Here is a 26,463-nt window from a genome sequence, read left to right on the forward strand (position 1 = left end):
CTGGTATAACATCAACCTGGTATTGGGTAACCAAGGGTAATCTACCCTTCTGTCTCTTCACCTTTTTTTATGTACAGTTTCATCACAGACTTTTTGTTTGTGGATATTTTAGACACAAAAAGAAAATGCCTACTGCTGTCCACAATCCTCCATAGAATAAATACAGATGTTTACTGACTATTTGAATCTCAAACAAGGCTTCCTTTGCAGCCTTTTAGTGGTACAATTAGAACTTGGTTGGTTCTACACTCTTTATACTCCAAATCCCACAATTCCACAGGCTTCGCTCCTGACGTCTTGAAAGGGAGGCGCGGCAATATTTTTCCTCCCCATATTTTATTTACTATATTTATTTATTAATTAATTTTTTCAAGACAAAAATGGAGAACGATTGCCACATATTTTAACAATAGCATACGGACGATTAAACGTGTATTCGGATTAAAGTAGCAAGGTTGCTGAAAAGCTAATAAAAAAAAACACAAAACAAGAAATAGAAAACGAGAACAATAGCCACGCTCATCCGTCTATTCAGATTTTCTCTTTCATTTTGACTGGAATTTATAGGGAAACCCGCAGCAGACATTTAAGCTGCGAAATAAGATTTTTTTTTAACAAAACGTCTTCTCTCGAAATCACGTGCCATTTTGCATGTTTTGAAGACCTCAAGAACACGTTTGGAAGACGTTTGAGAGACCAAGAAACAGGGATAGTGGTCAAAGAATTGAGTGAATGGCACAAAAAACGCTATGTGTTGCGTCTTGAAATGTATTGTTACATACCCATTCTGCAACCCTTTACATCTCTGCCTAATCTAGAGTAGACCGGTAAGAAGGAAAAATCTAATTATCTTTCTGGCTCCATTATTACTGTAACAACATGGAACGCATATGAACGTGCCATACGGGACCCAGAATCGGCAAGAAAGGCTACAGGAGAAAGAAACAAGGAAGCAATCTCCTAACAGCTAATATCAAAGCTAGCTAGCTAACTGTTGGCTAATAATATTATTTCTAATGCGCGACCAAGGAGTATGCGACTCGATACAAAGAGGTTAGTAATTGTAACAGTTTACCACTAAACGCACATATTCAAAGTGATCAGGTATCTACTACAGTATTTTTGCAAGATACTGAGCAATATGAAAGAGGAAGAGCATTGCAGGGAAGCGAATGGAGGAGAGATGACGGAGGACTGTGTGTAATCAATTGATCATTTTATTCATTGATATAACAATGCATTTTTTCAATGTTACTCATGTACAGCATGTTCACTACACACCGTGCAGTGAACTAACTACGTACAGTAGCCAGTAAAGCAGCCACACTGGTTAGCTAGCTAACGTTAGCTGCTAAGTTATTGGCTGCGCATCTTCCTTGTAGCTAGCTAATGTTAGCTAGTCATCCAATTCAATCTTGCGCTACAGGCCATAATGTGGGCAGCCATGTATCCTTACAGAATGGACAAGTCCCTCCCAACAAACAACATTGCTATGAAAAATTACAAGCATGTTTTATCAATACGTGATTTGTGTGCAAAGTAAATGCTTGTTGTGGTTGTTAGGAAGCAGGCTAACAAGCTTGCTTGCCACAGCAGCTAGCAACACCAAGACTTGGTTGAATTATTTCTTGCCATCTCATTAATCAAACCCCAGTATTTACTTAATTATTTCCTATAAAACAGGTCGCTGGATGTAAGTTTACTGTACTATAACACATCCATTTAATGACTTGGCTTAATTGGCAAAGGTTCCTCTGCTCTGGGGAGGCACACATTGAAATTACTGTTTTGATTTCACGAGTGCCTGGCTGGTACTAACATCTATCTCAGTTCAGTTTCTGCAATATCACGCCTCTGTCCTTCCTTAACCTCTTTCCTTCCTTAGCCCCTCTCTTTGTGTGAGATGGAGAGAGACTGATACACTTGGTCCATGTTTGGCTCTAATTTATAACATCCTATATTATCCTCATCTCTGCTTTTCACCCCCCAAGCCAGCTAGCTGTCAGTGCATTACTCTGTCTCATTCCACACACATCTGTTTATCTACATTAGTTCATGCAAAGTATAGCCTACAAATTAGGGTTGGGCTGATATTTGATTATATGGTGATATTTGACATTGATGATATATCGGGAAGTGCAAGACTATATATACTCTATTTGATCTTTACAAATCAAAACTGTGCAGTTTTATCAATTAGGCTGTATCAATATGTAAAAAATTAATTCCAAATGAATTAAGAGATAATTTAATGAGAATGCGACTAATATTGTAAATAAGCACACAAACAGCGCAAAGATTTTTGGAGTAGCATATTGTTGAAGAGGTCTTCTCAAATATGGCCCAACCCTACTCAAATATGGCCCAACCCTACTATACATCTGACATGATATCAAATATAGTCTTATTTGTCACATGCTTCGTAAACAACAGGTGTAGACTAACAGTGGCATTGCAGAGACATAGAAAGTATAGAAATAATAGATAAATAATGAGACCCAATAAGTAATGATAACTTGGCTGTAAACATGGGGTACCAGTAACGAGTTGATGTGCAGGGGTACAAGGTAATTGAGGTATATATATGTTCATATAACTAGAGATAGAGTGACCAGGCAACAGGATATATAGTAAACAGTAGCAGATGCATATGTGATTAACTATTTAGCAGTCTTATGGCTTGGGGTAGAAGCTGTTCAGGGTTATGTTGGTTCCAGACTTGGTGCAGCGGTACTGCTTGCTGTGCCATAGCAGAGAGAACAGTCAAATACTTGGGTGGCTGGAGTCTTTGAGAATTTGTAGGGCCTTCCTCTGACACTGCCTGGTATAGAGGTCCTGGGTGGCAGGGAGCTTGCCCCCAGTCATGTAATGGGCTGGATGCACCACTCTGTAGCGCCTTGCAGTCGGGTGCCAAGCAGTTGCCATACCAAGCGGTGATGCAGCCAGTCAAGATGCTCTCAATGGTGCAGTTGTATAACTGTTTCAGGATCTTCGCCCCCACGCCAAATCTTTTCAGCCTCCTGAGGGGGATGAGGCGTTGTCGTTCCCTCTTTGCGACTGTTGGTGTGTGTCGATCATGATAGATTCTTAGTGATGTGGAAACCGAGAAACTTGAAGCTTTCAACCTGTTCCACTACAGCCCTGTTGACATGAATGGAGATGAGCTCGGCCCTCCGTTTCCTGTAGTCCACAATCAGCTCCTTTATCTTGCTGAACTTGAGGGAGAGGTTGTTGTCCAGGCATCACACTGCCAGGTCTCAGACCTCCTCCCTATAAGCTTTCTCATTATTGTCGGTGATCAGGCCTACCATCGTTGTGTCGTCAGCAAACTTAATGATGGTGCTGAAGTTGTGTGCGGCCACACAGTCATGGGTAAACAGGGAGTACAGAAGGGGACTAAGCATGCACCCCTGAGGGGCCCCCGTGTTGAAGGTCAGCTTGGCGGATATGTTGTTGCCTACCCTCACCACCTGAGGGTGGCCCGTCAAGAATTCCAGGATCCAGTTGCAGAGGGAGGTGTTTAGTCCCAGGGTCCTTAGCTTAATCATGAGTTTGGTGGGCACTATGGTGTTGAATGCTGAGCTGCAGTCAATGAACAGCATTCTCACATATGTGTTCCTCTTGTCCAGGTGGGAGAGGGCAGTGTGCGTTGCTATAGAGATTGCGTCATCTGTGGATCTGTTGGGGAGGCCTGCGAATTGAAATGGGTCCAGGGTGTCTGGGATGATGATGTTGATGTGAGGCATGACGAGCCTGTCAAAGCATTTTATTGCTACAGATGTGAGTACTATGGGGGATAGTCATTTAGAGAGGTTACCTTGGTGTTCTTGGCCACATGGACTATGGTAGTCTGCTTGAAACATGTAGTATATTTACAGACTGGGTCAGGGAGAGGTTGAACATTTCAGTAAAGACACTTGCCAGCTGGGCCTCGAATGTTAACCTGTTTTAAATGTCTTATGTTTTAAATGTCGCCCCCCTACTGTCACTGTGGGGACGATGTCGTCGATGCACTTATTCATGAAGCCGGTGACTGATGTGGTAAACTCCTCAATGACATCGGATGAATCCAGGAACATACTCCAGTCTGTGCTTGCGAAGGTCATGCTGGACGGGAGCAATGACTTGCACCCATTGAATGGCTGGTCTTTCAAATCCAGACACTGCATCCTGCAATGCCCCCTGTCGGTAAAATCATTTTTTAAAATATCCACCGAAGTACAAAAAAATACTTTTGCATTATTTCTGAAAATAATCAGTTATCGATGTGTCGTACCTGTAACAGGCCAAATATGCCTAACCATCATATGATTGTGCAGTAGATAGGCCTGTACAGTTCTGTTTCTTATAGGTTTTTAAATAAGCACTATGCCTTAAAGTACCATCCAGAGATTGTGGCACCAAAATTAAACTTGGCCTCTTTTTTTAAAGGTTCTAAAAATAGGAGTAATGGTAGCCTAATGCAGTTCATGCACTGGCTGAAGGTCCACAGAGACAGAGTTTGTGCCATCAGTGAGCACTTAATTTGAAACGCAGTTACTCAAAATCTCTGAGATTGTAAAAAAATGTCCACGATCGAATGATGAATCATGGGACCATTAGACATTTCAAAGCCTATTCTCTCAGGCTAAAATATCTGTTTAGTTGCCAGCGCAATGCAATTTGAATCTCCCAAAACCCCTCAACATCCTCAGTCACTCATGATGCAATAAGGATCTTCCTGACCAGTCTCTCGTTCTAGGCAGGAACCACATTATTGTTTAACAGACGAGACAACCAGGGCCTCAAAGCCTTAGCCACGGGCTCTTTGATCCTGGCTGTTTTGAGGAAATGTAAGATCACCTGTGTTAGTTGCTAGAGAGAAGGTGCGGTGTGAGATTGGTTGGTACAAGAAATAAGTTCCCAAGGCTTTGTGTTCCAAGTTATGCAACTAGCTTGGGGCCTGTCACATGGGCTTAGGCTAAGAGTAAACCAATCCTATTTTTATTAGAGGCCATGGAATGCGGAGATTCCATACGCTCCCAACAGTATTTGCCCTGTTGTATTTTATAACATTGGGGGTAAGGAGCATGGAGCATATGCTATAGTTATAGCCTGTCAGCACTTATGGTGTATGTATGAGGAGTAGTCTAGAGAGCAGACTGGCCTCCTGTTGCTCACTAGTGTTTGCACTGTCAGTCTTTCTCTCTGTCTCTTAAATGTCTATGAATGCACTGGCATGCGTGTTCAGTATGTTCACTGAATAAGCTCTTGTCCCTTCTCTCTTTCCTTCTCTTTATCTATCCTCACTTTGGAGAACACCCCAGTTTGTGTATGTTCATGAACTGTTTGTCCTCCCTCCCATATGACATGAGGTGATATTCAGATTGTGGTGCTTATCTGTATTTGCAGTGTATTTTTGTGCTAACCTGTCTAATTTTCTTCAATTACTGCAGAATGGATGTCCAAATGTTAACTTGTTTTCAAGTTGACTGTAGTGTATGTAAAGTTTGTGTTGACCTCTCTCCTCAGTTAACTGCAGAGGCGATGTCAGACAGTATGTGCATATGGTATAGGCTGTAGCTGTATATGTAGTGCATAGGACTATCTGTTATGTACAGTGCATTTGGAAAGTATCCAGACCTCTTCACGTTTTCTACATTTTGTTACATTAAAGCCTTATTCTAAAATGGATAAAGTAGTTTTTCCCTGTCAATCTACACACAATACCCTTAATGACAAAGCAAAAACAAGTTTTAGAAATCTTTGCTCATTTATTAAAAATTAAAAACTGAAATATTAAATTTTTCAGTACATTGTTGAAGCACTTTTGGCAGCGATTAAAGCCTGGAGTCTTATTGGGTATGACGATACAAGATCGGCACACCTGTTTGAGGAGTTTCTCCCATTCCTCTCTGCAGATCCTTTCAAGCTCTGCCAGGTTGGATGGGGAGCGTCGCTGCACAGCTATTTTCAGGTCTCTTCAGAGATGTTGAATCGGGTTCAAGTCCGGGTTCTGGCTGGGCCACTCAAGGACATTCAGAAACTTGTCCCAAAGCCACTCCTGTGTATTCTTGGCTGTGCGCTTAGGGTCGTTGTCCTGTTGAAAGGTGAACCTTTGCCCCAGTCTCAAGGTCCTGAGCGCTCTGGAGCAGGTTTTCACCAAGGATCTCTCCGTACTTGGCTCTGTTCATCTTTCCCTCATTCCTGACTAGTCTCCCAGTCCCTGCCGCTGAGAAATATCCCCACAGCATGATGACACCACCACCATGCTTCACCATAGGGATGGTACCAGTTTTCCTCCAGAAATGACACTTGGCATTCAGATTTCAATATTGGTTTCATCAGGCTAGAGAATCTTGTTTCTCATGGCCCTAGAGTCCTTTAGGTACTCAAGGATGATCAAGGGAAACAGGATGCACCTGAGCTCAATTTCGAGTCTCAGCAAAGGGCCTGAATACTTAAGTAAATAAGGTATTTCTGTGACAATGTAACTTTTTTAGAATGTTGTAACATAATAAAATGAGGGTCTGAATATTTTCTGAATGCGCTGTGTACATTTGTGTTTACCTGTATCACTTTTTTTTTCTCCAGAGGGGAGGTCTGGCTGTTGGCATCTAGTATATACAGTGGGGCAAAAAAGTATTTAGTCAGCCACCAATTGTGCAAGTTCTCCCACTTAAAAAGATGAGAGGCCTGTAATTTTCATCATAGGTACACTTCAACTATGACAGACAAAATGGTAATTTTTTTTTTCTCCAGAAAATCACATTGTAGGATTTTTTAAAATGAATTTATTTGCAAATTATGGTGGAAAATAAGTTTTTGGTCAATAACAAAAGTTTCTCATTACTTTGTTATATACCCTTTGTTGGCAATGACAGAGGTCAAATGTTTTCTGTAAGTCTTCACAAGGTTTTCACACACTGTTGCTGGTATTTTGGCCCATTCCTCCATGCAGATCTCCTCTAGAGCAGTGATGTTTTGGTGCTGTTGCTGGGCAACACAGACTTTCAACTCCCTCCAAAGATTTTCTATGGGGTTGAGATCTGGAGGCTGGCTAGGCCACTCCAGGACCTTGAAATGCTTCTTACGAAGCCACTCCTTCGTTGCCCGGGCGGTGTGTTTGGGATCATTGTCATGCTGAAAGACCCAGCCATGTTTCATCTTCAATGCCCTTGCTGATGGAAGGAGGTTTTCACTCAAAATCTCACGATACATGGCCCCATTCATTCTTTCCTTTACACGGATCAGTCGTCCTGGTCCCTTTGCAGAAAAACCCAAAGAAAAAAAAGCCCCAAAGCATGATGTTTCCACCCCCATGCTTCACAGTAGGTATGGTGTTCTTTGGATGCAACTCAGCATTCTTTGTCCTCCAAACACGACGAGTTGAGTTTTTACCAAAAAGTTATGTTTGGGTTTCATATTGGGCCATATTTGAGTAGGGTTGGGTTTCGTCTGGCACTGCAGGATTTGAGTCCCTGGCGGCGTAGTGTGTTACTGATGGTAGGCTTTGTTGCTTTGGTCCCAGCTCTCTGCAGGTCATTCACTAGCTCCCCCCCCGTGTGGTTCTGGGATTTTTGCTCACCATTCTTGTGATCATTTTGACCCCACGGGGTGAGATCTTGCGTGGAGCCCTAGATCGAGGGAGATTATCAGTGGTCTTGTATGTCTTCCATTTCCTAATAATTGCTCCCACAGTTGATTTCTTCAAACCAAGTTGCTTACCTATTGCAGATTCAGTCTTCCCAGCCTGGTGCAGGTCTACAATTTTGTTTCTGGTGTCCTTTGACAGCTCTTTGGTCTTGGCCATAGTGGAGTTTGGAGTGTGACTGTTTGAGGTTGTGGACAGGTGTCTTTTATACTGATAACGAGTGGAGGACAGAGGAGCCTCCTTAAAGAAGAAGTTACAGGTCTGTGAGAGCCAGAAATCTTGCTTGTTTGTTGGTGACCAAATACTTATTATCCACCATAATTTGCAAATAAATTCAGAAAAAATCCTACAATGTGATTTTCTGGATTTTTTTTCTCTCGCATTTTGTCTGTCATAGTTGAAGTGTACCTATGAAAATTACAGGCCTCTCTCATATTTTTAAGTGGGAGAACTTGCACAATTTGTGGCTGACTAAATACTTTTTTTGCCCCACTGTATTTGTATTGACCTGTTTCTCTCCTCTCCTCAGTTGACTGCAGAGGGGATGTCAGGCAGTAAGGCTCTGGGAGGGGCACGGCGGCGGCGGACGCGGTGCCGGCGCTGTCAGGCCTGCATGCGGACCGAGTGCGGCGAGTGCCACTTCTGCAAGGACATGAAAAAATTTGGCGGGCCTGGAAGGATGAAGCAGTCCTGTCTGCTCCGACAGTGCACAGCGGTAAGTTAGAACACACACTAGTGATGGGGGGAGAACTCGATATAGTTACATATTAGGATATTATCTTTGAGGTTGTAGGGTTTTTACAATATTATTTTTGAGCTAGTTGGCTGTACCTGCACCAAAATTCCAGTACTTGTCCTTCATAGCTTGTTCTCCATCTTCTTTTTAAATAGGCAGCCAATTTTTTTTCAGCACATTTTTATTTCCATGACTGATCAAAACTTCCCATGGCTCTCTCTTGTCCCTCTGCCGTAGACATATGGTGAACAATATGTTATAACATCGAATCGCAATAAAATCACAGTATCGAATTGCAAAACATATAGAATTGTGAATTAGAATTATAGAACATATCGTATGGTGAGGTCCCTGGCAATTCCCAGCCCTATTATTATACTCTCACTAGGAAAAGTGCCAGTGCTCTATTGCATCCATTAGTAAATGTAGACTACCGTTTAAAAGTTTGGGGTCAGTTAGAAATGTCCTAGTTTTTGAAAGAAAACCATTTTTTTTGTCCATTTTAAAATAACATCAAATTGATCAGAAATACAGTGTAGACATTGTTAATGTTGTAAATGACTATTTACGGCTGATAAAAATGGAGGAAAAAAAGTTATTAAATATTTTAATGGAATATCTACAGAGGCCCATTATCAGCAACCATCACTTCTGTGTTCCAATGGCACGTTGTTAGCTAATCCAATTTTTATCATTTTAAAAGACTAATTGATCATTAGAACACCCTTTTGCAATTATGTTAGCACAGCTGAAAATTGTTGTGCTGATTTGAAGAAGCAACAAAACTGGCCTTCTTTAGACGAGTTTAGTATCCGGAGCATCAGCATTTGTGGTTTTGATTACAGGCGCAAAATGGCCAGAAACAATGGACTTTCTTCTGAAACTCGTCAGTCTATTCTTGTTCTGAGAAATGAAGGTTATTCCATGCGGGAAATTGCCAAGAAACTGAAGATCTCGTACAACGCTGTGTACTACTCCCTTCACAGAACAGTGCAAATGGGCTCTAACCAGACAAGAGGACAAGTACATTAGAGTCTAGTTTGAGAAACAGATTCCTCAGAAGTCCTCAACTGGCAGCTTCATTAAATAGTACCTGCAAAACAACAGTCTCAACATCAACAGTGAAGAGGCGACTCCAGGATACTGGCCTTCTAGGCAGAGTTGCAAAGGAAAAGACATATCTCAGACTGGCCAATGAAAGGGTTACGATTGGCAAAAGAACACAGAAACTGGGCAGAGGAAAATTGGGGGAAAAAGTGTTATGGACAGAGTTTGAGGTGTTCGGATCATAAAGAAGAACATTCGTGAGACGCAGACTAAATGAAAAGATGCTGGAGGCAATGTGATGGTCTGGGGGTGGTGGTAAAGTGGGATATTTGTAAAGGGTAAAAGGGATCTTGAAGAGGGAAGGCTACCACTCCATCTGGAACACCAATGCCATACCCTGTGGACGGCGCTTAATTGGAGCCAATTTCCTCCTACCACTGGACAATGACCCAAAGCACAGCTCCAAACTATGCAAGAACTATTTCGGGAAGAAGCAGTCAGCTGGTATTCTGTTTATAATGGAGTAGCCAGCACAGTCACCGGATCTCAACCCTATTGAGCTGTTGTGGGAGCAGCTTGACTGTATGGTACGTAAGAAGTGCCCATTTTGCCAATCCATCTTGTGGGAGGTGCTTCAGTAAGCATGGGGTGAAATTTCTTCAGATTACCTCAAAAAAATTGACCCCAAACTTTTGAATGGTAGTGTATGAATTGTTCCAACTGATTGCATTTTCTAGATAGGCTGTAACATCTGACACTAATTTGTGGAACATGCACATACGTATGTACATACATACATACATACATACATAAGGAGAGTATTCAGACCCCTTTTTCCACTTTTTGTTACGTTTTACAGCCTTATTCTAAATTGGATGAAATAAATAAAAAATCGTTAACAATCTACACACAAACCTCATAATGACAAAGCAAAAACAGGTCTTTAGAAATATTAATTAAAAACCAGATACCTTACTTACATATTCAGACTCTTTGCTATGAGACTTGAAATTGAACTCTGGTGTATTGTTTCAATTGATCATCCTTGATGTTTCGACAACATAATTGGAGTCCACCTGTCGTAAATTCAATTGATTGGACATGATTTGGAAAGGCACACACCTGTTTATATAAAGGTCACACAGTTGACAGTGCATGTCAGAGCAAAAACCAAGTCATGAGGTCGAAGGAATGGTCCGTAAAGCTCAGAGATAGGATTGTGTCGAGGAACAGGTCTGGGAAGGGTACCAAAACATTTCTGGAGCATTGAAGGTCCCCAAGAACACAGTGGCCTCCATCATTCTTAAGTGGAAGAAGTTTGGAATCCCCAAGACTCTTAGAGCTGGCGGACGGCCAAACTGAGTAATCCGGGGAGAAGGGCCATGGTCAGGTAGGTGACCAAGAACCCGACGGTTACTCTGACAGAGCTCCAGAGTTCCTATGTGGAGATGGGAGAACCTTCCAGAAGGACAACCATTTATGCAGCACTCCAGCAATCAGGCATTTATGGTAGAGTGGCCAGACTGAAGCCACTCCTCAGTAAAAGCCACATGAAAGCCCACTTGGAGTTTGCTAAAAGGCACCTAAAGACTCTGACCATGAGAAACAAGATTCAACTCTTTGGCCTGAATGTCAAGCGTCACGTCTGGAGGAGACCTGGCACCATCCCTATGGTGAAGCATGGTGGTGGCATCATCATGCTGTGGGGATGTTTTTCAGCAGGGACTTGGGAGACTAGTCAGGATCGAGGGAAAGATGAACGGAGCAAAGTACAGAGAGATCCTTGATGAATGAGCTCCTGAGCGCTCTGGAGCAGGTTGACTTGGACGACGGTTCACCTTCCAACAGGACAACGACCATAAGCACACAGCCAAGACCACGCATTGTAATGATATTTTATTGGCATCTGTTATATAGAGCACATTACATAGCCTTATTAACCTCGGTAACACATTTGTAATTTATCCATGCAAGACTGTTAAGGTTGTTTTTCCTGTTACACAAACCCTCCACCCTGCCAAACAATAAATATGTGAAGGGAGTCTCCACATACACTGCTTACATGTTTTGACCCGCATTTTTTTCCCAAATGTGAAAGGACGAGCTTTTGGCATATCCCTCACACTCATTGAGATCCCATCTAAACAGAAACCGCTGTTTACACTGGAATATAAACTCATTTTGTTTATGATACACAAATGATTGACATATCCCATTGATGACTACAGTTACAGTGCCTTCAGAAAATATTCATACCCCTTGATTTACATAAATATGCACATCCATTTGACACTCCAAATTGAGCTCCGGTGCATCCCAATTTCCTTTGATCATCCTTGATGTCACTACAACTTGATTGGACTCCACCTGTGGCCAATTAAATAGTTTGGACATGATTTAGGAAAACACCTGTCCTATATAAGTTCCCACAGTTTACAGTGCATGTCGGAGCAGAAACTACCATGAAATCTGAGGAACTATCTGTAGATCTCTGAGAGAATTGTAATGAGGCATACAGTGGCAAGAAAACGTTTGTGAACCCTTGGATTTAATAACTGGTTGACCCTCCTTTTCGCAGCAATAACCTCAACCAAACATTTTCAGTAGTTGCGGATCAGACCTGCACAAAGGTCCGGAAGAATTTTGGACCATTCCTCTTTACAAAACTGTTTCAGTTCAGCAATATTCTTGGATGTCTGGTGTGAACTAGGATTCTTCTTAACCTCATTGAGCATTCAGCACTGTGCTCTTGCAGTCATCTTTGCAGGATGGCCACTCCTAGGGAGAGTAGCAACGGCTCTGAACTTTCTCCATTTATAGACAATTTGTCCAACTTTGGACTGATGAAAATCAAGTCTTTTAGAGATACTTTTGTAACCCTTTTCAGCTTTATGCAAGTCAACAATTCTTAATTTTAGGTGTTCTGAGACCTCTTTTGTTCGAGGCATGGTTCATATCAGGCAATGCTTCTTGTGAATAGCAAACTCAGACTGGGTGGTTTTTATAGGGCTAGGCAGCTCTAACCAACATCTCTAATCTCGTCTCATTGATTGGACTCCAATTAGCTTTTGGAGAAGTCTTTAGTCTAGGGGTTCAAATACATACATACTTTTTTTTAACCTACACTGTGAATGTTTAAATGATGTATTCAATATAGACAAGAAAAATACAGTAATTTGTGTTATTAGTTTAAGCACACTGTCTATCGTTGTGACTTAAATGAAGATGGGGCGGCAGATAGCCTAGTGTTTAGAGCGTTGGGCCAGTAACCAAAAGGTTGCTAGATCAAATCCCAGAGCTGACAAGGGAAAAATCTGTCGTTCTGCCCCTGAACAAGGCAGTTAACAAGGCAGAACAAATTAGATGACCAATTTATGCGGAAATCCGGGTAATTACAAAGGGTTCACATACTTTTTCTTGCCACTGTGTATCTGGGGAAGGATATAAAACAATTTTTGTGTGTTGAAGGTTTCCAAGCCCAAATTTGTCTCAAAAATATGGAACTTCCCAGACTCTGCCTAGAGGTGGCTGTCCGACCAAACTGAGCAACCAGGCAAGAAGGACCTTGGTCAGGGAGGTGACCGAAGAACCCAATGACCACTGACAGAACTAGAAAGTTCCTTGGCTGAGATGGGAGAACCTGCCAGAAGGAAAGCAGTCTTAGATGTGCTTTTGTATGTATGCCAGTGGGTATGCTGTATATATTTTTTATTGGTTCAATGGAACCCAAGAATTCCTGGAAAACAGTGGCAATTGTTACTGAGTGTACAATCCTGGCTAAGTAAAAAAGGAGTTTCTACAGCTCTTCACCAATCTGGGCTTTATGGGAGAGTGGCCAAATGGAAGCCACTCCTGAGAAATAGGAAGATGACGGCACACCTGGAATTTGCAAAAAGGCTCTGAGATCATGAGGCAAAAGATTCTGTTGTCTGATGAGACAAATATTTTACTCTTAGCGCTTTGCATTCAGGCCTATGTCGGGAGAAAACCAGGCACTGCTCATCACATGTCTAAAGCCTTCCCTACCGTGAAGCATGGTGGTGGCAGCCTCATGGTATGTGGATGCTTTTCAGCGGCAGGGACTGGTAAGGGTGGGGAACAATAAGTGGAGCCAAATACAGTAAAATAAACACAGCCAAATAAGCACTTGCTTCAGAGTGCAAATGACCTTAACTGGGGCGAAGATTAACGTTCCAACAGGACAATAACCTCAAGCATACAACCAGGGCAACACTGGAATGGCTCGAGAACAAGAATGTGAAAGTCCTTGAGTGGACCAGCCAAAGCCCAGACTTGAGTCCCATTTGAAAAACTTGAAGATTGCTGTTCACCGCCAATATGTATCTAATTTCAAAGAGCTTGAGAAAATCTGAAAGGAAGAATGTGCAAAGCTCACAGACATACCCAAGACGACTCAAAGCTGTAATCGACGCCATATGTGCTTCTATTGACTCGGGTGTCAATACTTATGTAAATTAGATTTATGTAGAAAATGTTCTATAAATTAGCAACATTTTACTGAAAACATGTGTTCACTTTTTCATTATGTTGTATTGTGTGTAGATGGGTGAAAGAGAGAAATCCCTGATCAATTTTGAATTCAGGCTGTAACACAACAAATTGTGGAAGTCAAGGGGAATGAATACTTTCTGAAGGCACTGTATGACATACAACATGTTAACTGTTCGCTGCTGCTTACGTTCTGCAAATCAGCCCCTCTGGTTTAGAAAAGCTGTTTCAGAATGCGATTGTCATCAAAATAGAGTAGTCACCCCCTGCATGAAAATGGATAAGCTTGTTAGTGCGCCTTCAGTGATTTAGGGTGTGATTTAAAAAATAATAGATTGGTTTGCGAATGCCTCAAATGGCATAGATGACTGGTAGTTTCGATGTGGGAAATGTGATTTGTTTCCTTGGTAACTAAGCACATTGTTACTTGGGTGTTTGTTTTTTTGGAGGGTAGGAATTTGCTTTGATCAGTTAGTCTCCTGGCTATCTGTCTAGAAAACATATCTTGTGGGGAAGGAAAGAAATTAGGTTGGATGTCTACGGAGATACTAATCCACAGAATCTGTGCAGATTGAAGACCTACTCTCATATTAATGCATAATCATTTGTCAATGGATCTAGGCTAGATTCTGTTGGCCTCATATTGTTTGGGCTTGATAAGTGAATAATTTCCACCTCAGTTAATTTTTTTGATACTGTCAAATTTCCACTGTTGGCAGGTTAATGAAAATGTTGAGCTGGACAACTGGGGTAATGTGTCAAAGAAAATAAACCTAATAAAAATAGCGCTTTGTCCCTGTGCTTCTGAAAACACTCCAAAAACCGCTAAACTAAATTTAATGCATTTGCTTTCATCCACACACTCTCAATTAGCTAGGTTCTCATAAGAGCAGCAAGAGTCCAATATTTTTTTTCTGAGCGTCAATTTGAATACTTAATAAACATACCATCCATAGTGGATGAATACATAGTTACAGCTCCAACTCTGAGCCCTCTATCCTGAATGGGCCCACGTACAATATTTGATTTATTTACATATACACATTATATTGGTTACGCACATACAATATTTGATTTATATTGACTAAATACAGGCCTACATTCCACACCTAATGTGTATATTATATTGTTTAACTTGGTTATATAACGTGTTATGTTTTTATTTTCTTCCTTGCAGCCTGTGTTGCCCCACACAGCGGTGTGCTTCTCGTGTGGGGAGGCGGGGAAGGAGGACACAGTGGACACAGAAGAAGAGAAGTTTAGCCTCTCTCTGATGGAGTGTACCATCTGCAACGAGATCATCCACCCCAGCTGCCTCAAGGTGGGGCCAGACCCTCCATGTGTATGGCCGGCTGTCATAGCTGGAGAAGTAGAGTGTGTCTCTCTCTCTCTCTCACTCACACACACATATACACACACAATCTTCCATTCATACTGTCCTAAGTCAAATGTCTGCTCTGTCTAGTATTGGTTACATACATTTATTGATTGACTGATTGTGATTTCATTGTTTATTTTCTCCAACCTACAGATGGGTAAAGCAGAAGGCATCATAAACGATGAAATCCCGAATTGTTGGGAGTGTCCAAAATGCCACAAGGAAGGCAAGACCAGTAAGGTGAGAACTGTGACAGGGAATACTGGTCTGTCAGGCTCTGCTGATTAAACTAAACCAGAGAGTGATGAAGGACATCTATGATTGTATGGATTAATCAATAATGGTTGATAAGGTAGGAGGATTGATTTGGAATGGAACACGTTGTGTAAATAAGTTCTTAAATTGGAATAGAATTTTGTGTTTCATTGACCCTATCCCCATTTCATATACTGAAGTAGGCTATAGTAGGGGTGGCAGGTAGCCTAGTGGTTAGAGCGTTGGGCCAGTAACCAAAAGGTTGCTAGATCGAATCCCCGAGCTGCCATGGTCGTTCTACCCCTGAACAAGGCAGTTGTTCTTAGGCCGTCATTGTAAATAAGAATTTCTTCTTAACTGACTTGCCAAGTTAAATAGGTAAAAAATTAGAGTGCATTTGGAAGGTATTCAGAACCCTAGACTTTTCCCACATTTTGTTACGCCTCATTCTAAAATGGATTACATTGTTTTTTTCCCACACTCCTCAATCTATACACAATACCCCGTAATAACAAAGCAAATACGGGTTTTTAGAAATCTTTGCAAATGTATTAAAAATTTAAAACGGAAATACTGCATTTACATAAGTATTCAGACACTTTACTCAGTACTTTGTTGAAATACTTTTGGCAGCGATTACAGCCTTGTCTTAGGTATCAAGCTTGGCACATTAGGCTACAAGCTTGGCACAACTGTATTCGGGGCGTTTCTCCTGTTTTTCTCTGCAGATCCTCTCAAGCTCTGCCAGGCTGGATGGGGAGTGTTGCTGCACAGCTATTTTCAGGTCTCTCCAGAAATGTTGAATCGGGTTCAAGTCCGGGTTCTGGCTGGGCCACTCAAGGACATTCAGAAACTTGTCCCGAAGCCACTCCTGTGTATTCTTGGCTGTGCGCTAAGGGTCGTTGTCCTGTTGAAAGGTGAACCTTCGCCCCAGTCTCAAGGTCCTGAATGCTCTGAGGCAGGTTTTCACCAAGGATCTCTCCGTACTTGGCTCTGTTCATCTTTCCCTCATTCCTGACTAGTCTCCCAGTCCCTGCCGCTGAAAAATATCCCCACAGCAGGATGATACCACCACCATGCTTCACCATAGGGATGGTGCCAGGTTTCCTCCATACTTGACGCTTGGCATTCAGGCCAAAGAGTTGAATCTTGGTTTCATCAGACAAGAGAATCTTGTTTCTCATGGTCTGAGAGTCCTTTAGGTGCCTTTTGGCAAATTCCAAGCGGGCTGTCATGTGCCTTTTACTGAGGACTGGCTTCCGTCTGGCCACTGTATTATAAAGGCCTGATTGGTGGAGTGCTGCAGATGTGGTTGTCCTTCTGGAAGGTTCTCTCATCTCCATAGATGAGCTCTGTCAGAGTGACCATCAGGTTCTTGGTCACCTCTATGACCATGGCCCTTCTCCCCCCCGATTGCTCAGTTTGGCCGGGCGGCCAGCTGTAAGAAGATTCTTGGTGGTTCCACACGTCTTCCATTTAAGAATGATGGAGGCCAGTGTGTTCTTGGGGACCTTCAATGCTGCAGAATTTTTTTTGGTCCCTTCCCCAGATCTGTGCCTCGACACAATCCTGTCTCGAAGCTCTATGGACAATCCCTTCAACCTCATGGCTTGGTTTTTGCTCTGACATGCACTATCAACTGTGGGATCTTGTGTGCCTTTCCAAATCATGTTCAATTAATTTAATTTGTAGAAACATCTCAAGGATGATCAATGGAAACAGGATGCACCTGAGCTCAATTCTAAGTTATTTTCTTTATTTAAATTTGCTAAAATGTCTAAACCTGTTTTCGCTCTGTCATTATGGGATATTGTGTGTAGATTGAGGATTATTTTTTTTACATTCATTTTAAAAGAAGGCTGTAACGTAACAAAGTGGAAAGTGGTCTGAATACATTCCGAATGCACAGTACATATTCTTAAATCCTCTTCCCCTTTCTCCACACATCAGGACGGGGGTGATGGTTCAGGGAAGAGGCGGATGGACAACGGGGAGGTGGGCCGATGGAAGCTAACAGACGATCCTCCGCCCACCAAAAAGAAACCCCCCTCTTTAGAAGACGGGGGGCGGCAGGACGGTCATAAGAGGAAGAAGGAGAAGGAGCTTCCCCAGGACAGCGGCCCCAAAAAGAAGGTTGGAAGATCTTTGCAGTGTTGCAGTATGCAAACATTTAGCAGCATGCACACTGAGTATACCAAACATTAGGAACACCTTAATATTGAATTGCATACCCCCCTTTTGCCCTCAGAACAGCCTCAATTCGTCAGGGCATGGACTCTAAAAGGGGCAGAAAACATTCCACAGGGATGCTGGCCCATGTTGACCCCAATGCTTCCCACAGTTGTGTCAAGTTGGCTGGATGTCTTTTGGGTGGTGGACCTTGAATACACATGGGAAACTGTGTGTATCAACGCTATTGTGAAAAACCCAGCAGCACTGCGGTCTGAATGGCGCACACACACACTATTCATGTCTTAATTGTCTCAAGGCTTAAAAATACTTATTTAACCTGTCTCCCCCCCCCTTCATCTACACTGATTTAACAAGTGACATCAATAAGGGATCATAGCATTCACCTGGATTAATCTGGTCAGTCTGTCATGGAAAGTGCAGGTGTCCTTAATGTTTTGTATGCTCAGTGTATCATTGCTTAGAGGCCCACTAGTTGTGACCAGTTGTTATGAACGCAGCTTGCCAACTCTTGTCTCTGTCTGACCTTCTCACTCAGATGAAAGGGGCACATGAAAAACGCTTGAAAAAGGTACATTTTCATATGAAGATCAAGTTTTAAGCTCCGTCATAAAGCATATGGTAACTAAGAGCTAGATTCAATCTGTATCGCAGTAGATCCCAGTACATTAAAAAAAGGAAAAGATTTCTGATTGAGCTGACATCTGCAGTGTTTACCATGAATGCAGTCTTCGCAAATGCGGGAATATTGCCTTAGAATTTCAATCAAGCGATAACGCGGTTCTTCCGAGATACGGACTGAATCCATCTCTTAGTTGACTTAGTCATATTTCTCAATGGTAAAGGTTACGGTTCATGCTCCTCTGTCACTCTCTTCACTAACATTATCCCTCCCATGACAGAAACAGAAGCCTAACGTGTCAGAGACTGCAGAGTCCAATGGGCCCAACTCCTCCACTGGAGGCAGCCAGGGTTCCGGAGGGGGTTCCAACTCCACGCAGTCCCCCACCTCCACGGCCAGCCAGGACCAGCGCTCGCACCACCGCGAGAAATTGGAGCGCTTCAAGCGCATGTGTCAACTCCTTGAGCGTGTCCGCGAGTCCAGCTCATCGAGCTCGTCTAGTTCAGAGTCTGACTCTGAGTCCGACTCTGACTCGCCTTCCGGTTCAGATGGCCGCCGCGGCTCTGAACCCTCCTCCCCCGTACCCGTCGCTTATAGCAACAGTGCGAGGGAGCGCAACCGGGAACGGGACAGGGAGAGGGACAGGAGGCTGGCGGAGCTGGGCTTCAGTGCCAGTGAGGACTCTGAGGGAAGTGTTAAGGAGGAGGAAGAGGAGGATGCGGTGGAGGAGCAGGTTGTGGGAGACAAGCCTCGGCGTCGGGGGGAGGGACCTCCACGGGGCCGCAAGGGGCTCACGACGGACGGGAATGACGAGGAGAGCGGGGAGAGGAGTCGGAAGTCTACCCCATTGCCTCCACCCTCCCCTCTCTCCTCCACTCAGCCTCCACCTTCGTCCGGCCACGGTCCCTCGCCAGGTTCCGAGGGCTTCTCCGGTAAGCGCAGCAATGGCTCCGAGACGCGCAATGGACGGACACGGGCAGGGGTGAGGGACCGGGAGACTCAGGAGAAGGAGAACGCCAACAATAGCGGCGGCTCGGTGGCCAACCACCGACACGGAACTGGCAAAGGCAACAAGGGTAACAAGATCCGTAACAACAAGCAAACAGGGTCCCAACCAACGTCGAGGAACAGTAGCAACTCTTCCGCTTCTACTGCCACTACCACATCCAACGGGGGAGGGGGGGGGCTGCTGGGCCCAGGCAGCAACTCCTCAGGGGGCATGTCAGCCCTCGCCGCCTCACCCCGGTCACAGCCTTCCCGGATGGCTCCACGCTCGCAGATGATGAAACGCAGCCCCCCTGCTGTGCCCTCGCCTCCCCGGCCTGTTCAGATGGAGCGGCACTTGGTTCGGCCACCGCCCGCCTGCCCCGAGCCCCACTGCTTGCCCCTGGACAGCGGCTCCTCCCACGTGATGCCCCGCGACGTCTGGCTCCGCGTCTTCCAGCACCTCAGCCAGAGGGAGCTGTGCGTCTGCATGAGGGTCTGTCGGACATGGAGCCGGTGGTAAGTCTAGACAAAGGGTTCAGATGTGGTCAGCATCCGGTTGGGCTGGAAGAGGGTGGTTCAACACAAACTTGTTTGGACTACTGAGAAATGCATCTTTGATGTTGAGAACAATAGAAAACCATCCCTGAAAGGATATTCATTGACTGCAGTGTCTCAAATTCTGTGTTGTACAGTAGACCAGACTTTCTTTTGTTCTCATCCCAGTCTTTTATTTTCTCTTGCTCTCTCAGGTGCTGTGATAAGAGATTGTGGACTCAGATTGACCTCAGCCGGCAGCGCTCCATCACCCCTCCTATGCTGAGTGGTATAATCCGCAGGCAACCAGTCTCCCTTAACCTGAGCTATACCAACATCTCGAAGAAGCAGCTCATGTGGCTCATCAACCGTCTACAAGGTAAGGTATCTTGTGTTCATTCAACACCTCTGCCTCCCTGCTACTTCTTTTTTTCCATCAATATAGCCTGATCATGTCCTATTGTAGTTGGGCTGTCGTCACCGTATTGCTCGTCTGCCTCAGAGATTACGGTAACTCCTGGCCTTCCTCTTTCTCTCCCAGGTCTACTGGAGCTGAATGTGTCGGGCTGTCCCTGGTCCTCTGTGTCGGCCCTGTGTCAGGCTGCTTGTCCCTGCCTGCGTCTGCTCGACCTCAGCCGGGTAGAAGACATGAAGGACTCGCACCTGAGGGAGCTACTGGCGCCCCCTACTGACACTCGGACAGGTTAGTGACAAGTCACTCATATGATTGATCAGCCATCCATAACCTGCAATACATTATGGAAGGGAAGATGCCATGTTGTGTTCATTGGATAGACTTGATATCACAAATACCAATCTGTGCTGTAATGTACTGTTTAATTTCACTGTACTGTCATGCTTGTTTCCAGTGAATGTTGTTGCTTTGAACAACCACGCCCTCTTCATAAGCATAATAAACACAGACTGAATCTTAAAAGTCCTGTAACATATTTTGCTTGGTTCTTGGTCAAAAAGCTCATGGAGAGAGCAGAGGGGGGAGGTTCCAGAACGTAACGGAGCTGCGATTGGCCGGGCTGGACTTGACAGATGTCACGTCCCGCCTCTTGGTGCGCTACCTGCCCCACTTGACCAAGCTGGACCTGAGTCAGTGTGGCAACATCACGGACCAGACTATCCACACACTGACCTCCCCCATGTCTCCACTGAAGGACAGCCTCGCCCACCTCAACCTGGCAGGTAAAGACTACACGGTAGACTCACTAGCCCCAAATACACCAAGGTAGGTACCCTGTTTTTGTTTGTGTATTTGAGCATTGCCGGTTCAGACCACTAATGAGCAGGGATCTGCTCCAGATACTGACCTCTTCTTCCCTCTGAGATGTTTAATCATGCTAAAGTAGGAACATATAGAGGTACTTGTTCTCTTATTTCTGAACAATATCAACCTGGCTCCTGATTCAAATATTTAAACCAGGTATACTCATGGAAGTGTTGCAGTCATTGTGGTTATGTAGGTTAACCATTGGTTGTTAACCTCCTGTTGTTTCCTCCTGTCCGCAGGCTGTGTGAAGGTGACGGAGCAGTGCCTGCCCCTGTTGCGCCGCTGTGCCTCCCTACAGAGCGCTGACCTGCGCTCCTGCACCTTGCTCACCCCCGATGTCTGTCAGCTCCTCTCCTTCCCTTGCCCTGATGATAGAGTGCTGCTCAAGAACAGCTAAGGGCCTGCAACGCCCACCCCCCACATCAACCACCGCCACACTACAGAGAGATAAGCGAACGAGAGGGACCCTGTGATGTGGGCAGTGAGCTAGCCAGAGGGAAAAGGACATGCAGTGGGAGCCACGAAAGAGAAAGGGGGGATTAGAGAATGAGAAAACATAGACCTTTGCCTACATTTCTCTGGATTGACTTGTTTGTGAATGGACATCATTGAAAATGTTTCAGCATGTACATATTCAATATCTGTACAATGGGTGTGTGTATATAAATGTAGTTTACTGTAAATTATCCACTCTCCGCCCCTTACCTCCCTCCTACCCTCACACCAACCATGGCACACATTATCCAGCTGACATGTGTAAAGGCACTGCACTGCGCCGCCGTATTGAACTAGCATAATTTGCACTCCATAATTAAAAGCTCCTGACAAAGGAATCAATTTCCTATTTCGTGGCGTCAGACTACGAAGAATGTACCCAATGCCAGAGGCTGCGCCCCATCAGAAGCCGTTTAATGTACAGACGGATGCTGGGCTGGTGTTTGTGTGTGTGTGTCTTTAAGTATGTGTGAGATGTAAACAGTGTTAATGTGACAATTGGAGCGAGAAAGAGACGGAGATATGACCTGTCTGTTTCCTTCGCCACTAAGCTCTCTGCTGCCCTCAATCTTTCAGGGGGGTAAGGACATTCAAGGTCCAACATATCCTGTTCAATGGCCGAGAGCCACTAGAGCCCAAAACTCCTAGCCCCGACCACAACCTCTTCCCGCCCAACGTGCGTGCCATTCTTATAGTCTGTCCATCCTTGTGAATCTGATTGTCCTACTCCGTACCCTGGACAACCCTTCCAATCATACGGTCTCTGCTCCCATTTCCCTTTTGCAGCTTATGCTGCCCACCGTCTGCGCTGTGTGCGTACATTATGCAGAGAGCTGGACCTTGCTGTGCCCGACTGCAATGAACCATGCTTACCGTACTGTTCCATACCAGACCTGGAATTGGTCAAGGCCCCTTTATTCCCTGCTTCACGATGCCTGGCTGATGTAACATTATCTTGTATATGTGCAGACTGGTTCAGTCTAGATCACGACCGCACAAACTTAGAAGTGAATGACTGACACGTTTTGAGTATGAATTGGGAAAACTGTCGAAAGCCGAGACCGTCCGATGCAATGAGCTCGCTGCTCCACGTGGCAGGGGGGATTCAAATTAAGGCTGACCCTGGTTGTACTTCTGCCTCAGATGTGAGGTACTTTGAATATTTCCCCAGAATTGGGTTTTCATGTCAGTGTCCACATGCTGCTTATCTTCCAAAGCCAGGAACATCCCAGCCCATCCAACCTGCATCACAATGCCATTACCTTAAGGTCTTGTAGGATGAGGGTTTGACTCAGTTGCAGCATTAACCCCCAAACTATTTATCCATTAGGGTTACCCCTGTGCATGCTGGGTTTTTGACTCTAATCACAAATCTAGTGCAGTATTTGTTTATTCAGTCTCAACTTTTTTAACCAATCCACTCTCAATCCAGTTCAGAGGCCAACGTCAACAGTCAGGGTGAGCAGGAAAAGGAACAACTATCATTATTAATAATGGATGTTATTGGTTGAAACCAGCATGTACAGGAGGTCATTCAGACCACAGCCCAAGCTGTATTGAATTTGGTTGAGAGGAAATTGAAAATACTTTATAGCTGTATTGAATTAACATGAGCAGTATGTGACATGGGTAAATGGTATTCAGCTGAGTCGGGCTGCATTGGACCAGTTCAAACAGCTATCGGACTGATAGGGCCAGTTCATTCAGTATTGGACTGGACAGCACTTTGTCCTGCAATGCTGGACTCAACCATGCCAGGTTGAGTCATGTGTTTCCCTTGTCTGTCTGTTTCTCCTCCTTCTATAGCGGTTGTCCAGTTCCTGAGCCATATTGATCTGTATTTGTGCTTCAGTGCCACAGTGGATCTTGCTGCTGTGTGCTATCTGGAGCTAAACCCCACCAACTCTAGGCGGGGTGGTGGACAGTCTTGAGCCTCAATCTGTAATTCTCATCTAAATCATGTGTTTCCTTATCTTTTCAACTATTCTGTTAGACTTTCAGTGATTCCATCCTCATCGGTTCTGTTAAAATTCACAATACCATTATTAGAACTCAAATCAGCTTCTTTGGGGTATACATGTAGGGCTAGAGACCTGCCAAGTAACTATTGAGCCACTAGACAATTGGTAGTTGTCCCATTGTATTGTTGTACAACTGACTAGGTATCCCCCTTTCCCTAAAAGGTTGGTTTCATCTTTACCCAGTGTATTCTAAATCGCTTCGTGTTCCTGTGTGAATTTATAGACTTGCGTACAAAGCATTGGTACCAAGATTGCACTAACTGATCGATCATAAGACAATTTAGGGGGGAACACTGAGCTATAGTGTGCTTTATTACCCTGAAAGGGGTATACATATATGTTAAAACAGGTCAAATTAAAAAAGACCAATCATGAACCTCAAGCTTGATTCAAAAATAGAACTAATTAGCTGTCCATGCTAGTTACCATTTAGCTGGGTAGTCCAGCGCGTTTAAATGTTAGCTCAGGTTGGGTCCTACTTTAGATCATAGCTAAGTCATTGTTTGCCACTAAGCTATGCTGCTTACAGAGCTGAGCTTACCACGTAGTAATTGTGGTGGGCTGAGGCTTTCAGCGAAGCAAATGTCCAATATATGGTGGAAAATTGCCTTCTGCCATACACACTCATCTGAATCAATATTTAACTTTTCATAGACAATGGGTCAGTTTTCCAAAAATGTTGTTTACTTCCATCAGTAATGTGGAGTTGTTACTACTCCTTGTCATCCAGTATGTTCTAGCATGAGAAAGCATATCGGAAGTTAAACTGACAACCACTTTCAGAGAAAATAAATGGGTGGTGGTTCATCGGAATTGATCCGGTAGTCCGATAAGGAAATGATTCCAGACTCAAATCTGTCATTCTCACCCCCATCCTGATCCCAACATCCCAGCCTAGTCAAGTTGACTCAGACTTGGCCCCTAGATTGGACAGTCTTGTCTCTACCAAACTGTATTGCACCAGAGCGATGCACTGGATCAACATTGTCATCACTTCTTGCCAAAATTCCTGCTTTCTTTGAGAAGGGGCATTTTATCCATTTTCATTTTCCTCTTGTTTATTTGTTATTTCTTCCATTGTGTTGATCAAAATGAGAAAGAAAAGCAGAACGATGTGAAAAAGAGAAACTCAAGGCAGCTACTTACGAGTGACTACTGTAAAATGACTAACTAAATAAAAGACAGTGGGGTGGTTTTTACACTGTGTGGCCTGATTTCTCAGATTTTACATTAAGTTATGTTGCCTACATAGCAGCTCACACTTTGTCCACGTTCAATGGAACGCCGTTTGGGTCTTCGCGTGTCAGATACGTCAAATAAGCTTGACCTGAATATGACTGCATATCACGTAACTTAACTCGTTCATTAATTTATGTAGTTATTACACATGGTGTAATCACTCATTTCATTTGTCACGATTCATCGATACGTATGCCATGATGCTGGTAAAGTTGTCTCGCGCACCTACAATGCTAGATAACTATATAGCTGGTGTCATTTAAAATTACCCTAATTTATAAGACAGTTCTTATTTGATTAATGGTGGTCAGACCCATCTGTGGCAGGGTAGCCTAGTGGTTAGAGCGTTGGACTAGTAACCGGAAGGTTGCAAGTTCAAACCCCCAAGCTGACAAGGTACAAATCTGCCGTTCTGCCCCTGAACAAGGCAGTTAACCCCTAGGCCGTCATTGAAAATAAGAATGTGTTCATAACTGACTTGCCTAGTTAAATAAAGGTAAAATAAAACTACAAGAGTGGACTTTGCACTTAGCCTTAAATAAAAGTATGTCTGACAGTATACAAGCCCATAACCAACAATGCAGTTAAGAAAATACCAACAACAAAAAGATAATAAAATACTTATAGAGCAGCAGCAAATAACAATAGCGGGACTATATACAGGGGGTACCGGTACAGAGTCAATGTACGGAGGCACCGGTGTCGATGTAATATGTACGTGTAGAGTTATTAAAGTGACTTTGCATAGATAGAGTAGAAGAGGGTGTGGGCAATGCAAATAGTCTGAACAGCCATTTAATTAGATGTTCAGGAGTCATGGCTTGGGGGAAGAAGCTGTTTAGAAGCCTCTTGGACTTAGACTTGGTGCTCCGGTACCGCTTGCTGTGCGGTAGCAGAGAGAACAGTCTATGACTAGGGTGGCTGGAGTCATTGACATTTTTTAGGGCCTTCCTCTGACACCCCCTGGTATAGAGGTCCTGGATGGCAGGAAAATTGGCCCCAGTGATGTACTGGTACAAGCGCACTACCCTCTGTAGTGCCTTGTGGTCGGAGGCAGAGCAGTTGCCATTCCAGGCAGTGATGCAACCCGTCAGGATGCTCTTGATGGTGCAGCTGTAAAACCTTTTGAGGATCTGAGGACCCATGCCAAATCTTTTCAGTCTCCTGAGGGGAAATAGCTTTTGTCGTGTCCTCTTCATAACTGTCTTGGTGTGTTTGGACCATTCTAGTTTGTTGGTGATGTGGACGCTAAGGAACTTGAAGCTCTCAACCTGCTCCACCACAGCCCCGTCAATGAGAATGGGGGCGAGCTCAGCCCTCCTTTTCCTGTAGTCCACGATCATCTCCTTTGTCTTGATCACGTTGAGAGGGGGTTGTCCTTGCATCACACGGTCAGGTCTCTAACTTCATTATAGGCTGTCTTGTCGGTGATCAGGCCTACCACTGTTCTGTCATCAGCAAACGTAATGATGGTGTTGGAGTCGTGCAGTCATGAGTGAACAGGGAGTACAGGAGGGGACTGAGCACACACCCCT

The 26,463-nt window shown here is 44.0% G+C and overlaps 1 protein-coding gene across 1 annotated transcript; it reads left to right on the forward strand.

Moving 5' to 3' along the window:
- Nucleotides 1-358: 358 nt before the first annotated feature.
- Nucleotides 359-24,888, forward strand: LOC115110198 (F-box/LRR-repeat protein 19-like). Its single transcript, XM_029635642.2, has 11 exons — nt 359-1,053; nt 8,163-8,348; nt 15,103-15,246; nt 15,457-15,543; nt 17,509-17,691; nt 18,287-18,319; nt 18,651-19,873; nt 20,107-20,270; nt 20,433-20,594; nt 20,867-21,088; nt 21,413-24,888. Exons 2-11 carry the CDS (start codon nt 8,178-8,180, stop codon nt 21,568-21,570), a joined length of 2,547 nt encoding a protein of 848 aa, XP_029491502.1. The 5' UTR covers nt 359-1,053; nt 8,163-8,177; the 3' UTR covers nt 21,571-24,888.
- The last annotated feature ends 1,575 nt before the right edge of the window (nt 24,889-26,463 follow it).

The sequence above is a fragment of the Oncorhynchus nerka genome, linkage group LG21 (genome assembly GCF_034236695.1).
Source record: "Oncorhynchus nerka isolate Pitt River linkage group LG21, Oner_Uvic_2.0, whole genome shotgun sequence".
Taxonomy (NCBI): domain Eukaryota; kingdom Metazoa; phylum Chordata; class Actinopteri; order Salmoniformes; family Salmonidae; genus Oncorhynchus; species Oncorhynchus nerka.